Genomic DNA, 27,023 nt, shown 5'->3' on the forward strand with positions numbered 1-27,023 from the left:
TAAGTTTATGTTCTTAGCTGGTAAGCTAATCATTCAGTTAGTTATAATTTTGTTTCAGTGTTGTTGGGGAAAATCCAGTTCTGTATGACCATTATTTGTCCTTGTTTATTTCATTTATCACAAAGAATTGTTTATATGATCTTCATTAACTGTTCTCCCAGTATCAATTTCTCAGCATCTGATAATGAATCCAATTGTTTTAAATTTACAAAAAGAGAATATCTTTTGGTCTAAGACAGTTCAGTTGCCTTCCAATGTGTATTGGGTAAGCAACCTGCAAAAGAAAAGGAGGATGGGAGGCCTATCTGGGTCAGAAGATTGAACTGCAGGTTACTTGCTATGAACATGGAAATGAAAACATGTGAATGCCAAGTCATCTGTTCAGCTACTGTTGTGTGATGGCCATTTCCATCTGTAAGAATCATTCAAGCACCATCAAATCCATAAAAATTACCAATAATCACCACATGAACATGATCCATCCAAAAACTGATGAAATCTCTTTGAATCACGGATTATGATAGTACGCTTCTCTATCCGTGAGACAAACTTTGCAGTGCTGTGACAATCACGACAGATTCTAAGGTTCTTCATAACTACTAATGGCTCATCAGAGCTTTTAACCAAAAGGCCATATGCAAGAGCAATCTTCTCACTGTGCTTGTTGATCATATCCATTTTCACTTCCTCATCAACATTATGAAGAACAGATTCAGTTTCTGGCAAAAAGCCAGCCTCATGAATCTTTCTGATCAAGTCTTCCAGCTTTTCATGTATCTTGTCAGCATCAGGGTGAGAATAATCATCCACCACAAAACGATGGATTTTCTTCCCATGCTCAATAAAACTGATGCCAGGGCTTCTGATCAGACCTTTAGCCTTCATTGAAGCCCTCAATTTTGATGCATCATCCCATAAACCCGCAGCTGAGTAAATATTTGAAAGCATAATGTAGTTTCTAGAATCTAATGGATCTAATTCAATCATTTTCTCCGCAGCTTCTTTCCCCAGGTCAGTATTACGGTAAACCCTACAAGCACCAAGAAGAGCACCCCAGACTCCAGCATTTGGCTCTAAAGGCATGTTCTTAATGAGCTCATAAGCATCATTGAGCAGACCTCGGCGGCCAAGAAGATCTACCATACATGAATAATGATCCAATCTGGGTTGAACGCCATAAACATCAGACATGCTATGGAAGTAGTGCTTCCCCTCCTCAATAAGCCCTGAATGGCTACAAGCACTCAACAAATGGGTGAAAGTAACATGATCAGGCTTCATACCTTGCCTTACTGTCCTCTCAAACAATTCTATTGCTGTTTCTCCATGACCGTGCATCGCGTAAGCCGCGATCATTGCGCTCCAAGCCACTTTATCAGGCATAATAATCTCCGTAAACACCTTATGAGAAGCATGTAATCTCCCTAACTTTGAGTACAAGAGTAATAGCGAGGTTGCAATTGTAACATTTTCACTCAGACCGCAGGTGAAGGTTACACCATGAATGGCCTCTAGTAATTTCCCCATAGGCAAGTTTTCGCAAGCTTGAAGCAAGGCGACAATTGTTGCCTCGTCAGGCAAAAGTCCATTGTGCCTCATCATATTAAAGTATTGAAGAGCTTCTTCAGGGATCCCGTTTTGGGTACAGATAGCCACCATTGAATTCCATGATACCAGATTTCGTTCTGGCATTTCCCAAAATAGCCTGAAAGCAGAATCAAGACACCCAAACTTGCCATACATATTTACCAGGGAATTAGCGACCTTGGATTCCAACTTCATGCCCAATTTTACTGCATTACCATGAAGATACCGACCTTCATGCTGGGCTTTTGCAGAAGTACAGGCTGAGACGACGGGTATAAGCGTCAGCTCATTCATATCCAGTGTAAGTTCAGATTTCAACCTAAGAAATACATTCATGCACTTACCAAGGTCCCTTCTTTTTGAAAACCCAGAAATTAAAGAATTCCAGGAGATCAGGTCTCTGTGGGGGAATTCATCAAACAGCTTTTCTGCGTCATCTGCGAACCCCAGACTAATGTAACCAGATACCAACTGATCCCCAATAAAACCATCTCTGTAATTCAAAGATTTGAGCACTCGAGCATGAATCGCCCTGCAGCAGGAGACAGAATGTGAAGAATTCAACGCAACCAGCAGACTCGTAAGAAGAGATTCTCGTCGCGAAACGGTGTGAAATTGAAGAGAAATTCCAGAAAAAGCAGAACTATTTATCTTCTTGGGTGTTCGCATGATTTATTATTCATTGCGGAAGAGAAGAAAGGACCGAAAATTCATAAGCCATGGTATGGATCTCAGGAATAAGCTACCAACCTCTAACGGTTGAATTTCGCGCGCTACTAACAAATTATTTCAGCAAATGACACAAGCTGGTGATGACGTCAGCGGACTGGTCAACCCCTTGGCTTGACTCATAAAGTTTCAAGATATTGAAGAATATGCAGGGAAGAATAATGAGATTGAGTCACATATGCTTCGCCTTCTGCAAGTGTTTGAAGTGAAGCCACAACTGAGAATATCCCTTGGACCTCACCCCCAAGACCAAGCGTCTCAAAATTTGGAAACTTATTCAGCAATCCGAATGGGCAAATTTCTGAGTTATTATGTCGGAAACCTGTTCATGGGAGCATAGAGGCCATTTGGACGCAAGTGCGATCCATCATTCCGGACAGAAATTGTTGAGATTTGGGAGCCGTTCAAGAGAGAGGGAGATGAGCATAGGGAACACAAATGTTGCAGCAACAGATTCTGCAGAAACCTCATCCTCTGAAAGCAGTTGGATCACATCTGAGTGTCCCTTTACCTTATGGGAAAGATTCTGAACTCCTTAATGCGGATGAAAGTTTTTCCCTTGAGGTTGTTTGAGTAACAAAATTGAGAGTCTTGTAATGCAAGGGACTGCTTAGTTGACATGTTCAATCTATTTAGCACTCCAGTATCCTGCCCTTTTGCCATTGTTCTGCTCCCACGCAAAGTTTTGACCCTGTTCAATGTAAATATTTTTAACTAACCATCGACCATCATTTCAACAAATACATAGCCTTTAATCTCCATTTCAAAATTCAACTTTAGATATAAATTATGTAGCTCTTACAAAGTTTCTTGACGATGATGACGACGACGATTCTTTATTTCATTGCGTATGGGGTGATGAGATTTAAAAGTAAGTACTAAATAAACAATTTCCTTACAATAAATAACTCCCTTTTCACAAATATGTCTAGTGATTTATCTAAATTTACCCCCTTTTTCAATTCTTCCTCCATCCGTTTATTATTTGATTACGAGTTTGTTACATTATGGACAACTAAATGTCATATATTTAACAATTTGCCTTTAAATTCAGACATAACTACTATTAATTTTCTGATTGTTCGCTGGACAATCATTCTTTGGTACTCCAAAATCACATATATTAAAATAATCAAAATTTATTAAATGACTAATTCAATTGTAATCTAGATAATCTAAAATTCATAATTGAAATAAGAGTAGTCAAAAAATATAATTAAACAACCGAAGATATGAATTTCCCCCGACATTAACCGACGTGGTGATTTTTAGTTCGGGAATCAGGTCGATATGACTTACAAGTAGCATGCACTTTCCTATGTTCGCAACCAACACCACTAATTTAGAGGACAGAGAGATCCAAGAATAAATCCTTCATACGTCATGGGGAAAACAATTCGCCTATAGGTGCAACATCGAAAACGCAATTGATAAAACATAAGCATAGGAAATGTGGAACTTGAACGCTCTGCAATAGTAAAATCCCAACAAAATTCCATAATCCCGTCGTCGCAGGTAACAAAGGTGTATTCAAAGCAGTCAAATGTACCTCAGCAATTAAATAAAAACACAGCCAAAAATAGAGAAAGTAACTATCATCTAAAAGGGCTGGATAGATTAATCCTCTTCATCAATCAGCTTCGTGCCCAAACCTTTCAATTCTTCTCTTGGGATGTCTACAACAGTGACTAATGAGTAGAACTCTTCCTTGGCATCTTCTTCATCATTTCTCTTTCGGGCTACGCGGACACGAATTCTCCTTGGGACACTGCGGATTCCACCACTCCAGACATGCTTGTTAAGCTTGACATCCACCCTCACATCGGTTGTTCCCATAGCCTTCTGAGCAAACTTCCTAATTTCCTTTATTGCCTTTGGAGCCTTCTTTTTGAATGTGCTGCATGCAATTGGAGGGAAGAAAATAACGCATTAGACACAGAAAAGAACAACATTCAGGACTTGCAATTAGTAGGTTTACAAATAAATTCTTCTCCACAATGACCTTTCCCCTGAAGCTAACAAAAACGTATCAAAATTTAACTGAAGAATTTGATTGACATATCAACGTATCAAAATTTAACTGAAGAATTTGATTGACATATCAATGTCAGCAAGGAAGGAATGTAAACAAAGTGAACTATTTAGAACTGCTCATGTTATATGTCAGTCTAAAGCTCATGTTGCAAAAGGCCCAATCATCCAAGGACATGGGGTAATGGGGGCAAATTACTCCGGCAAAACTAACACCAAGACGAATGACACATAATAACTCCCCAGCATAAACAGGAAGTAATGTTGCTATCATTTACATTAGAATCAAGAAAGCAAAATAATACATTAGCACGAACAGGAAGCAATCTATTTAATGTTTAGAAGACACGCACTGCACACTTACAATAGATTGCTATAATGCCACATCAGTTCATCCTACTTGCCAAAGACAGCCACAGACAGAAAAACCATACTTGTCTCTAGGATCATTCTAGCAGCTGAATTGCAACTCGAGGAATGAACTACATTTGAAGTATTTCCCATTATTCCAGGTTCGAGCTCATAATTCACTAGGGTTGTTAGGCATACAAGAAGCCAAGTGCCTTATTAGAAGTCAAAGTGATCAACACATGCTTTGAAATTTCTTTCAGACTCAGAAATATTAGACGAAACGGAAGGAAAATAATACGAAATGATGCAATTAAACAAACTTCATCCTCCCACATTGCATAATGTTAAGATCTATAAAATTTTTAAGGTAAGGACGAATCACACAAGGGGAGAACGATAGACTACGTAGGCTCGCTACATCATAAATACATGTATTGGGAATTTGCGGACAACGCTAGAGAATTTAAGACTGTAAAAGCTACATGCCACCGAGAACAAGAGGAAAAAGGACCCCAAAACTCATTCCAATTAACTTAAACTCTGGCTCCAAATTTTGGAACAAAAATTTCAAACGAATCCGGTGGGATCACAGTAAGTTATGAGCAAGCAAAGAGATGCAAATGAAAGTTACCATCCATGCAAGCGCTTGTGGAGGTTGATGGTGTACTCTCTGGTAACGACCTCCTCCTTTCTCCCCTTTGCCGTCTTTTCTACCATGGTTGCAGCTCCGCGAGTCTCGGCCTACTGCGCAGATTCCACCTCCCACTCGGAAAACCCTAGTTGTTGCCGATAGAACAATATATAGCGTTTCTAGCAAATGAAAAGCCCTCACCTTTCCATCAAACTACCAATGTGCCCTTCGGTATTAACTTGGGTCGGATCAAATCCGTGCAATCGCTATGTGGCCCAAAAAAACCCCAGCTGTGGGAGAATCGCCACTACAATTGTCAAAGATTCATTATGTATATCAATATTGTATTTACACCAATATACTATCTCCTATCCTTAATAAAAAAAATTAATACACTAATTTAAGTAAATTAAAAAATTTATTAAGTTAGTTATTTATAATAATTATATATTTTTTTTAAAATACCTTTACTAATCATATATTAGTTAAAACTACTATTTGATTGAATATTTAACATATGCAATTACTACAAGAATTATTTTTTAAAAAAATGATAAACAAAATAAATTGAGATATTATATTTGAGACTAAATTTTCTTATATTACGAATCGGAGGTAGTATAGAATATCAAATATGACTCTACTAAAAAAAATAATATCAAATATTTCCTCTTTTATTAAAAAATATATAATGTCAAATATATTAATTTATTATAACCAAAAATATATATGTTAATGTCTCAATCAAATTTATAATGAAAACATAAAATTTCATACAATTTCTAAGTCATGATGAATAACGTAAGAGTTAGTTGGAGTTGAGTTTGATTTTAAGTACAAAGTTTTGAGTGTAATAATGATAATGATAGTGTTTGCCCAAAAGAGTGTAGCAACTATAGTTTTAGACATATTATGTTGCATGTTCTTTCTTTTAAAATTAAGGAAAATCCCAAAAAAGGTCTTTAGAATATGAAAAATACCAGATTGGGTCTTTAAATTTTGAAAATGACAGAATGGGTCATTGACCCGATCTGTCATTTGTGAAATTCAGGTGAATTGACAATTTTGCCCTCATTTATTCATTCACTACAATGATTTAAGGAATCACTATAAGAGTTTAGGTGTTACCTAGATTTGTGTAATGAATAACTACTCACTTTTTCATAGTCAAGTGTCTTGTTATTAACTACAACTAATTCTGTAATCACTAGAACAATGTAAACATTACCTAGATTTGTGTAGAGAATAACTACTCATTTTTTTCATAGTCAGGTATCTTATTATTGTCAAGTACCTTCTTATTAACTACAACGAATCTTGTAATCACTAGAACAGTGTAAGCGTTACCTATATTTGTTTAGAGAATAACTACTCACTTTTGCTCAGGGGCAAAAATGTTAATTCGCCTAAATTTCACAAATGACAGATTGGGTCAATGACCCATTCTGTCATTTTCGAAATTTAAGGACCCAATCTGGGATTTAGTATATTCCAAGGGCTTTTTCTGGGATTTTTCCTTAAAATTATCGTACTAAAATGAATAAAAAATTATTATTGTTGATCAATGTTAAATATCATTTTTATTTTTCATATAAACATATCATTAGCTTATATTTTTTGGGTTAAAGTGCATGTAGCTCTTCAAAATATTTTTCTTGGTATTGTATTTTATAATACATTTAACATTCTGAAATATTTTTTTTGTACATCCAACACCCTAAAATATTTTTTTGTGGACCTTCAGAACCCAAAGTATTTTTTAGCGCATTCAACATTAAGGTTAAAAAAATGCTTCAAGCTGCTAGACACCCTTAAAAAATATTTCAGGATACTGGATACACCCAAAATACTTCGGAATACTAAATACACTTGAGAAAATATTTTAGGATGTTTAATGCATTTTAACCCTATCTTTTTTAAGTAATCTACATTTACATATGAAAATGTAATTTCATTACAATCATTTAGACATTTTCAATTTATCAATGTTACTTCTTTCGCATGGTTTATTCCACTTAAAATCTATTATCACTTTTTAACCATTTCTTTTCGGGATTTATTCTCCAAAACCTAATAGCATCACCGCATGTCCTCGATGCCGATATAAAGATATTTATAGATCATCTGCTAACAAATTTTTATGAAATTTCAACTCATGATTTTGTGAATTATAAACGCACGCTTTGTCAACTGTTGAGAATTTTTAAGACGTTATTTTGAAATTTTGATCTCTTGATATGAATTTTTTGAATGGCCCAAAACCATGAACCTGCATGTTTGCCGGTTTGCCTTGGAGCAGATCTCCCGGGTCTTATTTAACCCGCCCAAAGCTGCACAGCTAAAGCGCAAATTTTCGATTTTAAGCAAAGCCTTCTCTCGCCAACTCTCCCTCTGTGCGCGCTCCACAGTCGGTCTCCCTTTGCAGATAGCTTCCGTTAGTGTATGTGTTGTGTGGATTTCATTTTAGCTTTCTGTTTCTATTTTACGATTTACAATTCAATTTTCGCTGTGATGCAGAAGAAATTCAATAGAAGCCACCAAATCCTACTGAGGCATGGTAAGTTTATCTGGCACTGATTCGGGAAAATGTAAAAGCTTGTGAAGAAGCTATTGTGTTGGTTCAGGCGCTTCTCCTTCGTTTTTTTAGGTTTCTGGTTGCTTTTCCTTTCCTTAATTGTTGGGTTTTATTGTATTATCAGTCGGGTAGGAAAGAAACTGTTCTGGACCTGGCAAAATTTGTGGACAAAGGGGTTCAAGTCAAGCTTACTGGTGGCAGACAAGGTGATCCAATTTCGTCTTTTTTCATCCCTAGTTTAAAGCCATGTGGTTTAATAGACTTGGCCGTGAAGTTTAATTGATTTATGGAGAAAAACCTATTTTGGTTCTTGAAAGATGGTGTCATTATCAATTTAATACTTCATTAATAGTTTATATCACTTCGATATGATTCCCCACCACCAACACCCCCCCCAAAAAAAAAAAAACTCTACATTTTTCTTGTTGGTCTCAATGCCATTTTACTATCCAAGAAATTTAACACACACTTTTTGGTACTAAAGTGACACAAAATCTCTGCAGTATCAATATTTAGAGCATCTTTGAGGACTAAACTGGAGTAGTTGAATATTTAACTGGCTAAGCAGACTTTGTGAAACATACGTGCTTTTTCAGCGCACAGTTTTCTTGAGGGCTCGCAATCTCCTATCGCTACAAACTAACAATATGGGTCTAGTTCTCTGTATATGAGTGTGTTGTCCTTCGCCTGGGACTTAACGTCCCTGAATACGGTGACTTTATTTGAGGACCTGATTCATTTGCTTCAACTTCATGCCTGAGTCCTTCTTGATGCAAAATTCTATTAGGTTATTAGAATAAAATCAATGATAAACTATGTGAATAGGTTTTATTAGAATGCATTGTGTTATATGTATCAGTATATTTTTCTTTGTAACTATATTTTTGCCACTCAATGTTATGCTGTATTCTCAATTAAGTTATCGAACACATAAATTAGGCTTACTTTTTTTGTTCATATCAACTTTTTCGTCGATTAATATGCTGTTGCTAATGGAAGCAGAGGAACTTAAGCCGTATGAATTCAGATTATGAGGGATCGATTAATAAAGTAACAAGTGGCAATGACTTTATTTGAGAAAGACTGCATTTTTTGTGGAACAAAGTGTTAGTAACTTCTCCTATTCAGCCTTTTTATATTTAATTTGTGGCATTGCAGTGACAGGAACTCTAAAAGGTTATGATCAGTTACTTAACCTTGTCCTGGATGAAGCGGTGGAATTTCTAAGAGGTAGATATTGTCAACACCTTATTTTGCTTTTCTTGAGTTATTAACACACAGCCACACACACAGTCCCCATATATATATATAGCCCTAATAGAAACATGTGAATCAATAGTTTTATTGAGTGTTTAGATTCGGAATTATGTATTCAAGTTCATAAATGCAACTTGTGCATCTTTCTGCATTGAGTTTGACGTGTTCTTTTTGTTTCAAAAAAAAAAATTGCAAATTGTTGGTCACTTCATTTCTAATCAAAAGGTCACTTGTACAGTAGATTGATTAAAACGTATTTTTTCTGGCATAAGTCCATAGCATATTTTGTTAATCTTGAAAAACTTATGCCATTGTATGTCATAAACAAAATGCATTTTGTTTTCTCTTTTGCTGCAGATGCTGATGACCCACTGAAAACCACTGATCAGACCAGACGTCTTGGCTTAATTGTAGGTTTCCTCCTATGTGGTTATATTATTATCACATGAACATCAAACTTAGATCTTCTGATAAATTGTAGTTTACGGGTGAATTGACTTGAGTCAATGAACCATTTATTTGAAGCCTGCTAGTGGATATTTTTCCTTAGTCAATATCTTTTAGACATAAAGAGAGAAAAAGGGTACTCATTTCACAAATAGATGAATCATGCATCTTGGTTCTACAAGCTACTTTACCAAGAACAGATGGAAATGGCTTATTTTATATTAGGAAGAATAACATAAATGAATAGGGGGTAGAACTTGAAATTATTTTTTACGTCTGAACCTTGATGGGAAGTTTTTGGCCAAATGGTAGGGGCTTCTTGCCATTTGTCTATGAAGCATTGTTGGGAAGGAAACAGCAAAAATGTTATGTTGTTAACTTGGAAACTTAAAGTCTGAAACTATTGCTTCGAATGACCAAACTTTGATGGTATCTTTCAGACCAATGATTGATTATGGTAGAGTATGGTAGATTTTGTTGTTTTATCATGCATAATTAATAGAACTAAGCTCTATTTTGACGCCATACCATCCGTAAGCTGTCAATGTTATTAATTTCACTCTACATTATTGATAATACCCTTATCCTGACTAGTTATAGTCTTATAGAACATAAACGCAATGCTATCAAGAAATCTCGCATCGTCATTTTAATTATTTATGCTTGCAAAATCTAGGTAGTGCCTGTATAAACTAATCAACTTGCTTTCTTGGATCTGACAATAATGACATGGAAAGAAAACAAGAATAAAGCAGCAAAATGAGCTTCATAAAAGATGCAACTCCTAGTTGTTATATTTTTCTTCTCCGTCCAGCCCTTCCTCGGATCCAACAACTGCTGAATAAGAGCATTTCAAGGCAGTTCATTTGAGTGTGTTAAGGAGCTGCAGGGAGGAAGAATGAAAATTGCTTTGATGTGCTTTTCTTTGGAGGAAAAGCCAAGATCACCTGTGTCTGATTTTGGATATGTTAAGGGTTTCTGAGAATGAAAAGCTGGGAAGAAATTGATAAACTTTACTTATTCTGAAGCCACTAGAGAGAACTTATGGTATTAGCATCCTGCTAAATTTGAAACTCATAACATTGCATGCACAAACTCATTTTAAAATGATTCTTATCTTTGCAGTTTCTATTAATTTTATCAAGCTTAACTTCTGGAACGCCTATGACAATACTTTACTCTGGGGACTTGACTGCTTCTGTTGTACTGCAGGTTTGCAGGGGAACAGCTGTCATGCTTGTATCCCCAACCGATGGTACAGATGAGATCGCAAACCCCTTTGTGCAGCCAGATGGGGCCTAGATGTGAGATATATAAGTAGTTGTTTTTCTGTTTTGTGCTGATTTAACCATGTGCCCCTTTAATTTGAACCATTTGGTGGTCTGATCAGCATTTAGTTGTCTATGTGTAATTGGATGTGTTTAGTTGATGAAGCACACTAAAGGATAGATGGGTAGACATTGCATGATCTTGTTCTAATTGATTGCCTTGAATTCCCTGTGACATTACCTTTTTAATTGTCACTTGACTATTTGACGCGGAATATTTGCTCACTGTGTTGAAACATGGGAGATTTTGGTTTTTACTTTTACTCCTTGGTGCTAAACAAATATTGAGACCTGTGTAATTTTCCCTTTTTCTTGAAGAGAACATGATCCTCCATTATTTTCATAGAAAGGGAAAAAATTATTGTACATATGAAAATTATCGTGTGTCTGAATAAAATATAAAAATATATATCTTGCATTATATATCTCACTTTTGACGTAATGAATGAGGAATATCTTTCTAATGCTATAACCAAATCAAGCTTAATGCTTTTTTTTCCTTTAGCAGTCTGTCTTGTTTCTGAGCATGGGGAATAAAATCCAGGTTCTTTTCTGATGTATCAAATCCATACTTTCTTTTTATGATGAGTTGATTTTGTTTTTTTATATTTGACTTCCGGTTTGGCATACCCCTTTAATAAAACATCACATAGTTACCCTTACTTTGTCAATTAAATGGGATCTGCCTTGTCAGTTGGAATTCTTTATCTTGGTGTAAAGGTCAATACACCAATTACTGTAAAATACACACACTAGTGGAAGCATGCGCTTCTTTCAAGTTGGAAGTGGGCCAATATTCAATTGAAAAATGGAACCCAAAGCTCAAACTTCTATGATTGCATCTTTACACCCACTTCATTTCTTTCTTTGCCCATCATTTCCCCCCTCCAAACAACTTTCTTCTCACGGTCCTACTTTCTTCTTCCCAACAACTCTCTTGTGATCTCCAAATGGCCAATGTGTTCTCTTAATGTCAATAGCTAATTGCTTCAGCGGTAATACCGCCTGATATGTTTGGATGAGCTTTCAAGTTCAGACCTGGCGTTGACATGTGTGTGAATACGTGCTTAATTGTATAATATAAAAAAAATGTGTTCTCTTAATAGCCTCCCAGTGGATGTTCTTTCTTATATCATATAAATAATCGTCTAAACATTCATGCACCAATATATGTAAATATATCATTGACAATTTCGGGTACCATGATATGGTAAAATGGTTTCAGTTAGGGGTGAGTATTCGGTTTTTCGGTTCGGTTATCGGTAATAACCGAATAACCGAATAGAGTAAATTTTAAACACCGAACCGAAACCGATTAACTGAACTAACCGAAAATTTCGGTTCGGTTAACCAATTAACCGAAATATATAAATATGAAAAATGATTTTAAATTAAAAATAATAATAAAACACAATTATAACTATTAATTAATTAATATTTCATCATTCTATGTTATTTATTATAATAATATTCATTATAACCATATTTATTGAATATAAATATATTTAAAAATTCACATATACCCACATATATATTTATTATAATAATATTTATTAAATATAAATATATAATATATTTATTTCGGTTATTCGGTTATAACCGAAATTTTTTTTCTACTAACTGAACCGAAAACCGAAACCGAATTATTTTAAAAATAAAAACCAAATATATAATCGAAATAACCGAACCGAAAAACCGAAATTAAATTCGGTTCGGTTCGGTTTTCGGTTATGGTTCGGTTTTGCTCACCCCTAGTTTCAGTCATTACTAGATTTCTTTTGTTTATCAGTTTTTATGTCTTTTTTTTTTTTTGTGGCTTTATCTCACGTGTAAATGTATTAACAAAATGGAATTAATTATTTCCCCATCTTAATATACTGTGTCAAATTACATCTTCCATTGATCCTTCCGACTAAGCTAAGATATTAATAATTATTACACCGTAGGAAGAAATTGCATAATTTGGATCACTTGTTTATTTGGCATGAAATTGATGTCTATATACATATATATTCCCAAAAAAATATCGATGTATATAAAATAAAATTTATAATAAATCACATCACTCACATGACTAAATAATATGACCATTTTCGTTTGCCCAACTTATTTTTCAAAATATAGTGTACTACCTCCGGTCCTATTTATAAGAGTTAATTGACTAATTTGAGGAGATTAAAGAAAGAAGTTAAGTTAGTTATTTGTAATAAATAGGTGTTGTCTTTTCTAAAATATCTTTACTAATCAAGTATATTGGCTAGAGCTACTATTGTTAGAAGGACTATATTGGGAAGAAATACATAAATATGAGAGATAAAGTGAATTAGAGTTTTATCATTAGGGTCAAAATAAAAATCAAACAAGATATTATATTAAGGAGCAGAGATAGTAATATTTTTTGCACAATGTATATTGAAGTATCTGCTTCTCATGGAGCAAACACCCTGTAGTCCCATCACAGAAAAAGTGAAAACAGAATAAAAATTGCATGAGAATCTCTTAAATTTTGTTGAAATTATGAATTACTTTATTTTTAAACGTGATCAAGCCGCTTCTAAATTTTGTTTCAATAATACACAATTTCTATTGTCAAAAAGATTTATGCAATTTTTTTAAAAAAAGAAAAATTTTACGATGTTCTTTGTGAATTTCGTTGAAATTATATAGCCTTTTATTATAAAATTAAAAGGATAAAATTGCTTTTTATAATTTCAATATAATTTTAGAAAAAAATACATAAATTATTTAATATTTTAATAGCTAGATAAAAAGTAGGCAAATAATTTTATTAGTGGGGTGGGTGGATTTTATCATCACTTTGATTTAAAAACCTCCTAGCTTAAGTGCTTCCCCACATATCTTTTCATTAATTCTTTATGCCTTCTATGCAAAAAAATCTTTAATAAAAAAAGGCTTGCATTACACAAAAAAAAGGAGTAAGAGACAAGAACCACGACCCACCATTAGCACCAAATCATGAATTAACAACACGATCATGATTAGTAAATTCAGTGACACCTAATTATTCTTTCATTGTTTTTAATATTTTGGAAATTGGAATCCTAAGTATACTTTCTATGATGTTATTACACTATTTCCAGCTACCAATTTCTTTATTATTTTAAAGCATATGGGATTATTTCTTGGTTAAATTATTCCCAAAGGTCAAACTTATGAGTTGGAGTATTTATTTCCAAGGACTCCTAACAGTAAATATTACTTTCACGGGTAATTAATGCTGTTTGTGTAGCAAATAATAGTAAAATATCATTCGACTTGTAAATTTGCAATATCTTAATGATAAATATTTATAGTTTGAATAGTAAATTTGTACTTTTTCCCATCAATTCTTTTTAAAAATGGTTTTGATGGAATATTGGTACTCCTTTCAGTCTTATATATAAATTATAATTTTTGAGATAGAGTTGGTACTTTTATAAATTATAATTTTTCCTTATATTTATCTTGTCAAATTGATGAAATGTTAGTATTTTTCCTTTTATCAAACCTTCCTTCAACATATGAAGGTCATATTAGATTCACTGATTCAATAATTCTTTTTTTGTGTATTCATTTTATGATTAGCTGAATTTTTTTTAACTATGCATTGAGTTTCTTTCTTTAATCTCTCAATTTTTTATTTGCATTGAGTTTTTTTCTTTAATCTCTCAATTTTTTATTTGTACATTTAATTAAATTCGTTGTTAATATTTTTGTTTACTCAAGTATGACAGGTGATACCTTTGTGCTTTTTCAAATATCAAAGGGCGTTTGTTTAGGGCACTAAGGAATATGATGTCTTGTCAAAATGTCCACTATTATTGGTGTTGATTAAGTGATATATTTAATGGTAAAATTGGCCTCAGCCGTTAATGATTTAATTTTGTGTTTTTAAGTTCAGTCTCTGACACAGGAAAATAATAGGCCTAAATTTAATCATGACGTTGGACGAGGAAAATGAATATGCTTAATAATCAATTCCATTAATTATTACTTATGTCATGGCGTCTGTCTGTAATGTTTAAAGAAATTCAATAAATACAATTTATTTAGTTTACCAATATTAATGGATTACCCCTCCGATTCTTGATATAAATAGCTTCTCCCATGTAAAGGAATGCATTAAATTGACAATTTTTTAATTTTACTCTTATTAGAATTTTTTCCTTACATTTACAAATTACTCTCATATCTTTTCCATCTTTCCCCTCTTTTTAATAAAAATTAAATAACAGTAAAATTGAAAAAGTATTAAATATGTTATAAGCTACTTAAATTTAGAACTTCATTTATGGATGGCAATAGAAAAAAAAACTATGGACAAGTGTTTTAAACAAATAACATTATTGATGAATAACACTTGCTGGATACTAAATATAAGAGTTAATAAAAAAAGTTTATTTTTATCATAAATATACAACCTTAATTTATTTTATTTTACAAATTTATACTTTTTTCATAAACTTTTATATTGATTACATATATTAAAAGTATTTTTTAATCAATGAAATAACTTGTAATGTAAATGGTAAAAATGACGCTTTAAGAAAACCAACACTTAGTTTTTTTAAAATAAATAATTAATTTAATATTTTTAAATTAATTATCTAATTTATATTTTTGGCAAAAAAGCCCCTATATTAAAGACACTAAGTAAATTTTTATATCTTGCGTCCTGCAATCACAATTTTTGGCTACAGAAACATAATAACACTAAATAATTGTTTTGTTATTGATACTCTCTACTCATACATAATTATACGTAGATTAATATTTAATTTGAATTCATGTGAAATAATTTTTTATTTGATCCGTGTTTTAAAATAGGGTTAATACAATTTTTTTCCTTAAGTTTGTCTTCATTTTAGTTTTAGTCCATGAAATTTCAAACCATAAATTTTGATCCATCGAGTTTCATTTTATTTAAAACATAGATCCCTACAATTCAATAAATACCTCAACTATTTTGTTCTTTAAGGGATCAAGATCTATCATTTGAAATTTGAGATATCAAAATCAAAATAAGGATAAATTTGAAGAACTAAAGATTATATTAACATTTTAAAATAAATGAAAACACATCACATGATACTGAATCATAGAGATGCCACGCTTCCCACTACGCACTTAAACATTTCATATAAACCCTCCCAACACCCCCCCCCCCAAAAAAAACCCGGGCTTACTGGTAAGTTATATAAATCCGAAAAAGGTATACATATCAAGAAAAATACCATCAATATATATTTTTTTGCCCTCGGAAGAGCATCAATATATGCTGTACTGTATAATTATAAAAACCGCTACCATCAATTAATATCAATATCATATATCAATTCCCTTAAATTTCTTTACAAGGTCACGGATAATTTTACTTTAATTTGTGTAATGAAGATTTTGTCAGCAAGCCATAGATTAAATTTATATTTATCTATTAGCGTTTTTTTCCTTTAGGAAAAAAAACTGGCATACTTATCATATTTACAAAGGAAAAGCCGAACCCATAACATCATACTTAAAAGGGACTTCAATATGTGCTCAGTATCATTAGACTTTCTTAGGGATTAAATTTGTATTTTCCTATTCACAATACAAATATTTTGATCCCCGATACATGTGACTCGGAGAGTAAATTAATACTCATTTGTTAGTTTTGTCTTTGTAAATAATGTTTAATTGCGACTCATTATTTTTTCTATCTCTTTCACAACTTCATTTAATTTTAATAAATTATTCGAAGTGACTAATATTATAGATTAGAAAGAGTATTTGGGTGGAATCTTTTGAATGCATCATATACACAAATTATACCAAGCACGTTAAATATCATGTCCTGGTTCAATTCTTGAGATGGTGTGTACGAAACAAACATTGTGGGGAGATGTTCCTGCTACAACGCCTAACAGTATCCCGAGAGTTTAGTTCGTCATCATTCGGGTGAAAAGATACTTTAGGCAACAAAAAGAAATTATACTACATTTGATCCTTAATATAAAAATTAGATAATTAATTTATGAATATTAAAAAATTAGTTAAAATAATTATTTATAATAAATAAAGTTGTCTTATCTAAAATACCTTTATTAATAACGTGTATTTAAATAAAAATTATTTAATATTTATAATTACTGAGAAATTATTAATAAATATGAAAAAGAAAATAAATTAAAATTTATACTTAAAACTTAATTAAATTAGTTTTTATATTGAGGGATGGCCAGCTGGTGGTCTCCTTTTGAATCTCGAACCGCACCATCAATAACAGCCGTTGGATCACGACAGCCCTGTAGATTTCCACTTACTCCTGGCATCCCCTTATTCACCAACACGTTCCTGTTCCTTTTCTCCTCTCTTTTTTTTTTTTGGTAAAAAAAGTTAATTTAATTTGAAACACAAGGCAGACACCCCAAAACGAAACCCAAGTGGCTTACGCATCCAAATCCTGATTTCCTTCTTTTTCTTCAATCTCACTCGCCGCCTCGCGCGTCATATTTATCACCCCGCCTTTTTGCAGCCCCTCCAAACACGTGGCATATCTTTATTGGCTATTAAAGCACCCGTCATTGTCACGAAGTAAATACCGCCCCCCTTCCACTCCAATATCACGCGCTACATCGCATGAATCTATTGAGCAAAGATGGTCCCACACACGTCCCTCATCACTATCATCGAAAATTCATTTTAAAAGTACAATCAAAATGACGATTGTACCCCCGCAACTTTCCCCAAATTTCCTTTTCCACGCCCCGCTCTTCGCTGCGATTATTCCCGATTCTTGCAAGGTGACAAGCAAATTAAATTAAAGTTTTTGAATACGAAGGAAAGATGATAATCAAACTAAGGGAAAGCCCACAATTATCGTAGTCGTAAATCACAATAATTTATCATTATCAACCCAAAACAAGACCCAAAAAGAGGAAAGAAAGGTAAAACAATCCAGAAAAAATGATCATAGATTGATCGAACACGGACGATCTCATGGAATCGTCTTCGGTAACAATCTCTCTGTCTCACACGCTAAAACATTGATGTTCTGCTAACATATCTATTATCTCCTGCGACAGAGAGAAATGACGGGATCGGACCTCGATCCCGTACAGATGGTGGATGATCGTGTTGTTGAGTAATAATAATCTATCAGATTCCTTTGGTTTCTGCAGATTCAAACCTTCACAATCTTCGCCGCTTTTACCACCGGATTTTCCCTCGCGATCGCCTCGCGTCCGGCGGCTTTGTAGTCGTAGCTGCAGTCGTGTCGATCGGAGTACCGGTGCTCAGCGCAGAACAACTCGCCGCACCGGCATCGGAATCCGGTCAAACCGACCTTCCTTCGGCATCCAGAGCATCGATTCACCACCCGTTTGGCTTCAGACGGCGTCGTGTCGTCCGATTTCGTCCGATCTGATAATAGATTCTGCGTCGGCTCCTCCTCGGAAGGGTGCGACCTCTTGGGCGAGCGGGAAGGGGCGGATCTAGAACTTTTGTCGTCGGAAAATTTAGGAGGAGGAGAAATCCCGGTAGAGGAGGTCGTCGCTGACGAGGCGGCAGCGGCTGTGGTGGTGAAGCACTTCTGGCACATATTATTGTTGGCCGGATTACCGGTAACCCCGCAGTTGTTAACGCAGGGGGTGATGGTTTCAGGAACCTTGAACTCGGTCTCTTCCTTCTCCGTTTTCTGAATCTGAACCATGATTTCCCTTCGATGTATGCAAAGCAAAACACAGAGAGAGAAACTTGGGGAATTTCTGCTTGGAGGAGAAGGAAAAGAAAGAGGGGAAGGCAAAGGGAATGGGGGGGAAAGGCTGGGAAGCAGAGAGAGAAACGGGGATTTGAAGGGGCTCTGAGGTCGGTAATGGCGATGGAATATGGACCTCATAGGGACGCGTATCAATATTTTTTTCCCTGCACAGTTCAGAAATTACAAAATTACCCATGGGGATTTGGTGAAATTTCTTGGGGATTTCTTGCCCCCAGGGGCTTTCTCTGACGTGTTCGTGTCGTTGTTTGAGGAAGAACTATCATGGCCATTTGCCATGCCCAGCTGGGTCCTGTAGGGGAACTTGCCCCTCTCAATAATTCCTGGTTTTCTGATTTCAGACATATATAATTAAAAAAATTAGTAATAATTCTAACAATATTGATTTCTTTTTTGTGGAAGCTACTATAAATTTTAATTACTTTACGTTTTGTGATAAAAAATTACTGCTGGTATCAGCAAGTTGGGAGATGTAAAAACATATTTTTGGACTCCAAAGCAAAATTTAATATGCTACTCGTTCCAATCTTATTTATAAATTTTAAATGTAGAAATGACTGTAATAGATTTTATAAGTTTTAATTTTGATTTGTCTTAACATTTAATTCATTTTTTCTATTGGCAAAAAATGTATCTTTTTTAATTTTATCCTTAATTATTTATTCTCTCTTTTTTGCTCTCTGTTTATATTTCTCATATATTATCTTTCATCTCTTTCTCACTTATTAGAAGCATGTATTTGAAAACAAAAATATATTTTTAATTTATTTATTACATTTAACTAATTTTAATTGATTGTTACTTATTTACGAATTAGTTATTTGAAACTTGTAATAAAGATGAAGTATTTTTTCCTAACAAAATAATTGACCTTTTTTTCAGCTGCCATGTTCCCCTGTTTCACTAATAACCGTGATTTGGATCTTCTCAATTAAGCATCTCTTAATCGGGTTTTAATTAATGGATATTAATCATTAAAGTTGCGCTGTGATGGTATATTAAAGAAAATGTTTCAATTTTTTTACGGAAGTAAATAATTTTGTAATTCCTCTGTCAACAATTCAACACTACTGGATATAATCAGATGATTAATATTCCTCCATTAAAAGTTAACTGAGTGAGGCTCAATTAAGGTAATGTCAAGTTCATTATAATCATACCTATTTTGTTTTTTTTAAAATAAAAAACTCTGTTGCATTGCATGAGACAATCATTGAAAGCTGATATGAATTTTGATTTTTTTTAGTTCTTAAAGTAGGCTAAATAAATAAATATTCTAACACTCCTAGATATAATATATATACATATATATATATATGGTTTTTAGATCAATTGGCGGAGACAATCATTGGAAACTTGCTATAAAAATAAGTAATCCTTTTTATAATAGGTTTTTAAAAAAGAAGAAAGAGGAATCTCATGATAAGAGGGTGTTTGTCTGGCAAAACGAAGCAACAGAATCAAAGGAGGATATGAAAATATGTTTAATTGTTTATTAAAAGTCTTTGTATTTATATTATAATTTTTTCGATAAGGTGTGTTTATATCATATTAATTAAATACTATATATGTATTCATACAAAGCAGGGAATGAAGAGCCATGTGCCGAAAGTATGTGACTGTGAGAAGTCCTCAAAGGGGCGATATGAACAGTGAACCTGAAGCCAAATCTAGCACACACTCCACATGCAGTTCATCTTCTTCACTGCTCCTTCCCAATTACTATAAAAATAATAATACATTTAATTTTATAATTTGATTTAATGATTTAAAAACCGAACTGAACCAGACCAAAACGAACGGTTGGACTAGTCCGGCCGGTGACCAGAATACTTTCCGGCTCGTTTTGCCTAGATTAACAGCTCAGGTAATTGAACTGTGTTGAGCTGCTTTTGACTGGTCTTTGGATCGGAAGCCAGAGTTAATCTAAAAACCGGAACAGTTTTGCAAAAACCGAATGGCTCAAATCTGGCTGAAGATGGAAGAAGATTCATTAATTTCCCATTCTGAGTTGAGATTAAAGCAAACTAGAGAAGAAAAAAAGAGAGATTTGATTTATATATTTTCATTAAGCAATATAATTCATTAAACAATTTTTATCTTTGAAATTACGTATGGGTTATGTGGACTGGTCATACAAAAAAAAAAAAAAAGGACAATGCAGCTTAAGAGACACGTCAAATAACACAGAAAATTGCAAGTTTAGCTGCTAATTTTACAGCATAATGACATGAAGGCTCCTTATATATATGTGTGTGTGTGTGTGAGAGAAATCACGAATTGAAACTACGTTAAATTTTAAGCTTTACGAGGTAAATTTTCTGCATATTTACCAGATACAACATAAGATCGATCAATTTTCTACCACTAATATAAATATAAGTGGTCACTTAATCAGATATAAAGCTTCCATCAGAATTATGCAAATTTAAACAGTGATCCACTTCTTATGCAAAAATGTCGTTTTGGAAATTGAGTTCATGTCCCCCACACGCATGATACATTATGAATTTATGAATATTGTCTCCATCCTTTCACTATACTTTGCTGGTGATCAATATCAATACTCCATCATTGTATGCTTTTATTAATATCTCCGATTTTTAATATAAAAGTTAGTTAACTAATTCAGTATATTAAGAAAGTTTGTTATGTTAGTTATTTATAATAAATTAAGTATTATTTTTAATAAAATATTCTTACTAATATGTGTATTAGTTAGAACTACTGTTTGATGAAACATTTAATATATGTAACTACTACAATGACTACTTTAAAAAAAAATAAGTATAAGGGACAAAATAAACTGGAATATTATATTTAAAACCAAATTGAATAGATAAACATATTTTTTAATTAAAAAAATACTTGGAAAAGCTTTTCGGAATATTTCTTAATAGTGTTAATGATTTGGACTAAAATATATGTTATTAAAATATAAAGGATGTCTCTGTAATTGAGATGAAACAGAAAAGTGGTCAGAATATTTTACTCTTTTTTTTTAACTTTTAGATCTGTGTAGATTTTTAATCATTCAGTTTATTTGAAGGGTCAAAACTTTTGAAACACAATAATGCTAATTATTTTTCAAAGTCTTTTTTGAGCATAGAATTATGAGTTTGATTTTATTTTTTTTAGAGCATAGCGGGCGTATGAAGGGAAAAAAGAAATAAAAGTTAAAAAATGGTTTTTATAACCTGAGAAAAAGAAAAAGAAGTCGCTAGAGAGATCAAAGGGGGCGCCGAACAATTGCCATGCAAAATGGATTTCATTTATTTATTTATTTTGGCCGAAAACTCGATTTATTTATTAGTAGTGTAATTTTCAAAAGAGTGATGCTGATAAGGGCGGGGACGTAGAGAAGAGAGAGAAGGAAAAGGAAGGAAGGGTAAAATGGTAAATGGGGAGAGGGTAAGGTCGGAGGCGTGGGGCAAATGGTGGCGACAAAAGTGAGAAGCCCCACTGAGCCGCCCCATCTGACCACCGCCCCTATCTATCTCTTGCTTTTCTTCCCTGCTACGCGCTCATCATGTGCATGTGCAAATCAAAACGACATCCTCCCAATCAAATTAATCTTCATGTTAATATAATGGCTTTTTTTTTTTTGGACCAGCGTTAATATAATGGCTTTAATGCCTGCCACTCCCATGCTTCCACATAAATTAGTTGTAACACATTTTCGTATATTAAGAATATCTATATTTAGTGTTTATAAACCATTCTCATGTCTTTTTTTTTTTTGCCTCTTTTCAATAAAAATAAAATTAGAAAATAAGCACTAAATAGAGCATAAGTGATTTACATTTAGAATCAAAATTTTTTTCTATAAGTGACTTATGTTTAGGATAAGAGTAGTATAATATACCGGTAAAAAAAAAAGAGTAGTATAATATAGGAGTATATGTGAAAAAATCACTATTAAGGGCCTGTCTGGGAGGACTTAAAAAAATCTTTTATAAGCACGTTTCACATAAGACGAGTCACAAATTTATCTCGTATTTCGTAAATTATTATTTAAAAGATATTTATAAACTATTCTAAATGGCCCTCAATCTCAAAAATTTTAATTATTAAAAAATTATATAACAATTGAATGATAAATTTTAAGGCATAAAATGACAACAAAATTCATGCTACTCTTATATTGGAATTTTTTGGCTTGATTTTTTTTTTCTTGAGATCTCATAGTGAAATGGTGAAATGGGAATAATGAGAGTTTTGGTCTTTAAACTTGTTTTAATTACCAATTTGATCTTGAAATGTTTTTTTTTTATGTCAATTGAATTATAAGATTTCATGATTAGCATGATAACCGGGTGGGCTGCAAAATATGGTATGTAATTGATAATCGCTCATCTCTCTCTCTCTCATTCATTTTCCCATCCGCGGCGATCCCCCTCCCCGCCATGAACACGTGTCAGTGACACGTATTCATCGTCCTGTCAATGTCATTTCCATAAATTATCAGGTGTTCCTCCCCATTATGCCGTTATACCTAATTCCTATCAAATCAAATCACCTCCCCCATGAGAAATGAAATTTACGTACTAATACTGTTGATTCTCCACTAATCAAATATTTATCTTCCTAACCATATTTATTTATTGTTGGGGATCATGTGGCTGATAGGGTTGGGCCACTTGTATGTAGTATGGATTGGGCTGGTGGAGTGGCCCATCACCCATGTTAGATTTAGTTGAATATGGGTATTATAAGATCTTAATTACTTTTGTCCCCTCAAATTTATTACCTTTTTCTAAACTATCCTTGTTGATGGTACATGTCAAAACAGTTTACATCGAAAAATAATTTCAATACAAATGATTTAAGATAGTATTTTAGGAAGATCAATATACTTCTGATCTTTAATATAAAATCCAGTTGGTTAATTTGTAACGATTAAAGAAGCTAAATAAAAATTACTTTAAAGTACTTATATTTATTATTTTTTCTTTAAAAGGTAATTTAGTGAAAGAGGGATTGAAACTATATAGCATAATGACATGAATGCTCCGTTTTTTTTTCATATATATATATATATATATATGTATATGAGAAATCACGAATTGAAACTATGTTAAATTTTAAGCTTTACGACATAAATTTTTTGCATATTTACTAGATACAAGATAAGATCGATCACTTTTCTACCACTAATATAAATATAAGTGGGCATTTAATCTGATATAAAGCTTCCATCAGAATTACGCAAATTTAAACAGTGATCCACTCCTTATGCAAAAATGTCGTTTTGGAAATTGAGTTCATGTCCCACACGTGCATGTGACTGATAGGGTTGGGCCACTTATATGTAGTATGGATTGGGCTGGTGGAGTGGCCCATCGCCCATGTTAGATTTAGTTAAATAATAAATTCGAGAATTATAAGATCTTAATTACTTTTGTCCCCTCAAATTTATTACCTTTTTCTAAACTATCCTTGTTGATGGTATATGTCAAAACAGTTTGAATCAAAAAGTAATTTCAATACAAATAATTTAAGATAATATTTTAGAAAGATCAATATACTTACTGTACTTCTAATCTTTAACATAAAATCCAGTTGATTAATGGGACAATTAAAAAAGCTAAATAAAAATTCCTTTAAAGTACTTGTATTTTTCTCTAAAACCTAATTTAGTGAAAGAGGGATTCTTAGGGTACTAGGGACAATGGTGCTTTTTCAAATACCAGCAGTCTGTGGATATGATGAGCTCTTGTAAGTTTTCTGCTACTGTATATTAGGCAACAGTCTCTTATTTTGTAGCTTCGTCTTGGAAGATAAAAACATGTCTAATCAGCTTCCATCTTATTTGAATCAACCACACATACAGGCTGCCTCATCAAAACTGCGCAACGTTTTCTGTTTTGACGAATAAGCCAACCGAAACTCAACAGCAATCCAAATCCACAGACATGGTTAGTTCACAGTTCATAATTCTTCAACCGAGTCATCTGGAGATGACAAGATAAAACACTCCAGCGCACAGGCCTGACATACAAATAATAGAAACCCCACGAGTCCTCACAAAGAAAAGATTCAATTGCTTGGCGACCTGAAGCGTCAGAGTGAGAATCTGTAACCTTCCTTCCTCCTCCTTCTTCTTAAAGAAGTACATTGGCTTCAGAGACTGACGCAACAAGAAAGCCACCGAGAATGGCAATGCAAATGCCAGAAAACTTTGGATGGAAACCTCTGTGATTGGAGAAGAAGACCCCTTAATATGTGTGATCCAAGCTCCTAATCCAAGCTGAACCAGACCCAGAAAGGCCATTGCCTTGCTTAAGCTATACATGTTCCTCATCATCTTCTCTAGGACATCTCGAGTTTCTTCAGCCAAAGCTGAAAGATCCCGTTCCACAGTAGGCCCTTCAATTTCTTGGTGCTTGAAGTGAGGGTTTTGACTAGGGTACGCCTCCGGGTCTTGGGGTTTATCAGATTCTGAAGATGGTTTTTCAGTTGAGAGAGATCTGGGTTTGGCCACCGATAACTGTATAATAAAATGGCCTCCGGAATTCACGTTGGATGATCTCAGAATGCTAAGACCTAGACTTCTAGGCTTCCGACCAAACAGCTTCTGGTCCTTCAAGCCAGGGTTTTTACAAGAATTCTGGGATATCAAAGTCGGACTTGATGTCCAAAAAGTTCTGGGTTTCACAATAGTGTTTGAAGCCGTTAATTGTGAAGACTGAGCCAAAGTGAAAGTGGAATAATATTGGGGGTTGGAGAGGGAGGAAGGTTCAGACTCATTGATTGGGTTTTGAAGCTTCTTAAAATGAGAAGAAAACACAGACGAAGAAGAATGAGATGGTTTTAGCAGCCTAGAACCTAACCTTCGTGAAATCATAGCAGCCATTTTTTTATGTCTAGTTGAAGGAAGGGAAACAGGTGGATTGATGCTAGATCAAGGGGTATTGATTTATGGCGCTCAAAATTTCCCAGACAAATCCTTGGTGACACCTGTGATAGATAGATAGCTCCAATTAGATTAACAATTCTAACACAAAATATAGACCAGAAGCAGGATTAAATCATGCTAACAGGCATGGGACAGAACAAGAGTTTATGCAGAATCTCAATCCAACTTTAGACCAAAACATTCTTGCCAAACAAAGACATAATAGGAAAGCTTTGACCCACAATTTGTTGTCAAATTTGGAGAGATAATCTGGTATAACAAGAGTGTCAACAAAGATCAGTAAAGAAACAATTTAAAAAAAAAAACAAACAAACAAGAAGAAGAAAAAGAAGAAGAAATCTGACCCAGACTTCATATACGAAACACAGCAAGCTGCATTAACAGGATTTTCTTTTATCCTTCCAAATAAGGGGGAAAAAAATCTGATGGGAAGCACAACTAACACAATGAAAAGAAACCACTACCCAGCTACCAAATCGCTCGTCTCTTGCAACAACATCCTCAATCTAAACAATCGAAAGCAGCAAAAAGGACGAAGACAGACTCACGATCTTTATTTATTTTATAAACATTACCCACGTATGCGCTCAATCAGGAAAATAATGACTGATCTTCGTTACACAATACAAATTCCAAATTCAAACGGAACTCGGGAATCAAAGACACAGAAATTAGGTTGACAAACAGAAACCGATCGCCCAAAAATTAGAGCAATCATTATCAACTAATAATCTCGAATCGAACTATAACCATATGCACATTTCAGGGCCCCAATAAAACGCTAACTAGAGGCAACACAAAAGACCGAGACAACACCACTAGCATTCCACGTTACACATCAGGAATAGATTCACTCCAGAACATCTCAAGTTCCCAGCAAACACGAAGCAAGTGAAAGAGTCCGAAACCGTTACCTGTTGGAATGTTTCTGTAGTTCGAATATGCTACTCCTTCCCCTCCGTCCTCCGTCCACTTAGATTAACCATCTCTCGAGAGTGGTCAAAGCTCAGGCCTTCTTCCACTCTCTGATTGATCGAAGAGACGAAGCGAGTCAGAATATTCAATGCTTGGATTTGGCACCAAGAAGATTCAAAGTACTTAGAAAACAAAAATAAAAACAGAAATGAAAAACCTACCGCGCGCGCGCGCCACCGCTTTCCTTGCTCCAGTAGAAGATCGATCGGAATCTGCATCCTTCTTGGCGATGGGGAGCTTAGGAAATTCTGCGTCTTCGTGGGTCCCATCCTCCAACGCAGGCAAATCCAGCGTTTTGACGCAAGCCTTTTTTATTAAAGTTTTTGCCAAAATTACAAGAGTAATATGACATATAATAAACTGATAGCAATATACTCATCCAATTCTTAATATAAAGCCTATTTAACTAATTTGATTAGATTAAAAAGGTTAGATAA

General features: G+C 33.9%; 5 protein-coding genes across 7 annotated transcripts; 1 reads left to right on the forward strand and 4 right to left on the reverse strand.

Annotated features, from left to right (window-relative positions):
• Positions 1–232: 232 nt before the first annotated feature.
• LOC114733645 (pentatricopeptide repeat-containing protein At5g40410, mitochondrial) lies at positions 233–2,828 on the reverse strand. 2 transcript variants are annotated; one of them, XM_028921139.1, is made up of 2 exons: positions 1,932–2,828; positions 233–1,847 (listed from the first exon to the last, which is right to left on the reverse strand). In XM_028921139.1, exons 1-2 carry the CDS (start codon positions 2,254–2,256, stop codon positions 451–453), a joined length of 1,722 nt encoding a protein of 573 aa, XP_028776972.1. In that variant the 5' UTR covers positions 2,257–2,828; the 3' UTR covers positions 233–450. The 2 variants fall into 2 exon arrangements, with proteins under 2 accessions (XP_028776972.1, XP_028776971.1); XM_028921138.1 differs by having other exon boundaries at positions 233–2,828.
• A 921-nt stretch (positions 2,829–3,749) lies between these two features.
• Positions 3,750–5,472, reverse strand: LOC114733626 (60S ribosomal protein L31). The gene is made up of 2 exons (XM_028921119.1): positions 5,330–5,472; positions 3,750–4,213 (listed from the first exon to the last, which is right to left on the reverse strand). Exons 1-2 carry the CDS (start codon positions 5,413–5,415, stop codon positions 3,934–3,936), a joined length of 366 nt encoding a protein of 121 aa, XP_028776952.1. The 5' UTR covers positions 5,416–5,472; the 3' UTR covers positions 3,750–3,933.
• A 2,219-nt stretch (positions 5,473–7,691) lies between these two features.
• LOC114733634 (sm-like protein LSM7) lies at positions 7,692–11,192 on the forward strand. Of its 2 annotated transcripts, none has more exons than XM_028921128.1 (6): positions 7,692–7,769; positions 7,847–7,886; positions 8,029–8,110; positions 9,063–9,134; positions 9,519–9,571; positions 10,821–11,192. In XM_028921128.1, exons 2-6 carry the CDS (start codon positions 7,884–7,886, stop codon positions 10,908–10,910), a joined length of 300 nt encoding a protein of 99 aa, XP_028776961.1. In that variant the 5' UTR covers positions 7,692–7,769; positions 7,847–7,883; the 3' UTR covers positions 10,911–11,192. The 2 variants fall into 2 exon arrangements, with proteins under 2 accessions (XP_028776961.1, XP_028776962.1); XM_028921129.1 differs by having other exon boundaries at positions 7,717–7,757; positions 7,850–7,886.
• Positions 11,193–17,762: 6,570 nt separating this feature from the next.
• LOC114733648 (zinc finger A20 and AN1 domain-containing stress-associated protein 5) lies at positions 17,763–18,776 on the reverse strand. Its single transcript, XM_028921142.1, has one exon. It carries the CDS (start codon positions 18,624–18,626, stop codon positions 18,099–18,101), a length of 528 nt encoding a protein of 175 aa, XP_028776975.1. The 5' UTR covers positions 18,627–18,776; the 3' UTR covers positions 17,763–18,098.
• A 5,697-nt stretch (positions 18,777–24,473) lies between these two features.
• LOC114733647 (uncharacterized) lies at positions 24,474–26,758 on the reverse strand. The gene is made up of 2 exons (XM_028921141.1): positions 26,526–26,758; positions 24,474–25,652 (listed from the first exon to the last, which is right to left on the reverse strand). The coding sequence occupies exon 2, from the start codon at positions 25,546–25,548 to the stop codon at positions 24,643–24,645; it is 906 nt and encodes a 301-aa protein (XP_028776974.1). The 5' UTR covers positions 25,549–25,652; positions 26,526–26,758; the 3' UTR covers positions 24,474–24,642.
• Positions 26,759–27,023: the final 265 nt, after the last annotated feature.

The sequence above is a fragment of the Neltuma alba genome, unplaced genomic scaffold, assembly GCF_004799145.2.
Source record: "Neltuma alba isolate B1F8T4 unplaced genomic scaffold, ASM479914v2 tig00013022_pilon, whole genome shotgun sequence".
NCBI lineage: Eukaryota > Viridiplantae > Streptophyta > Magnoliopsida > Fabales > Fabaceae > Neltuma > Neltuma alba.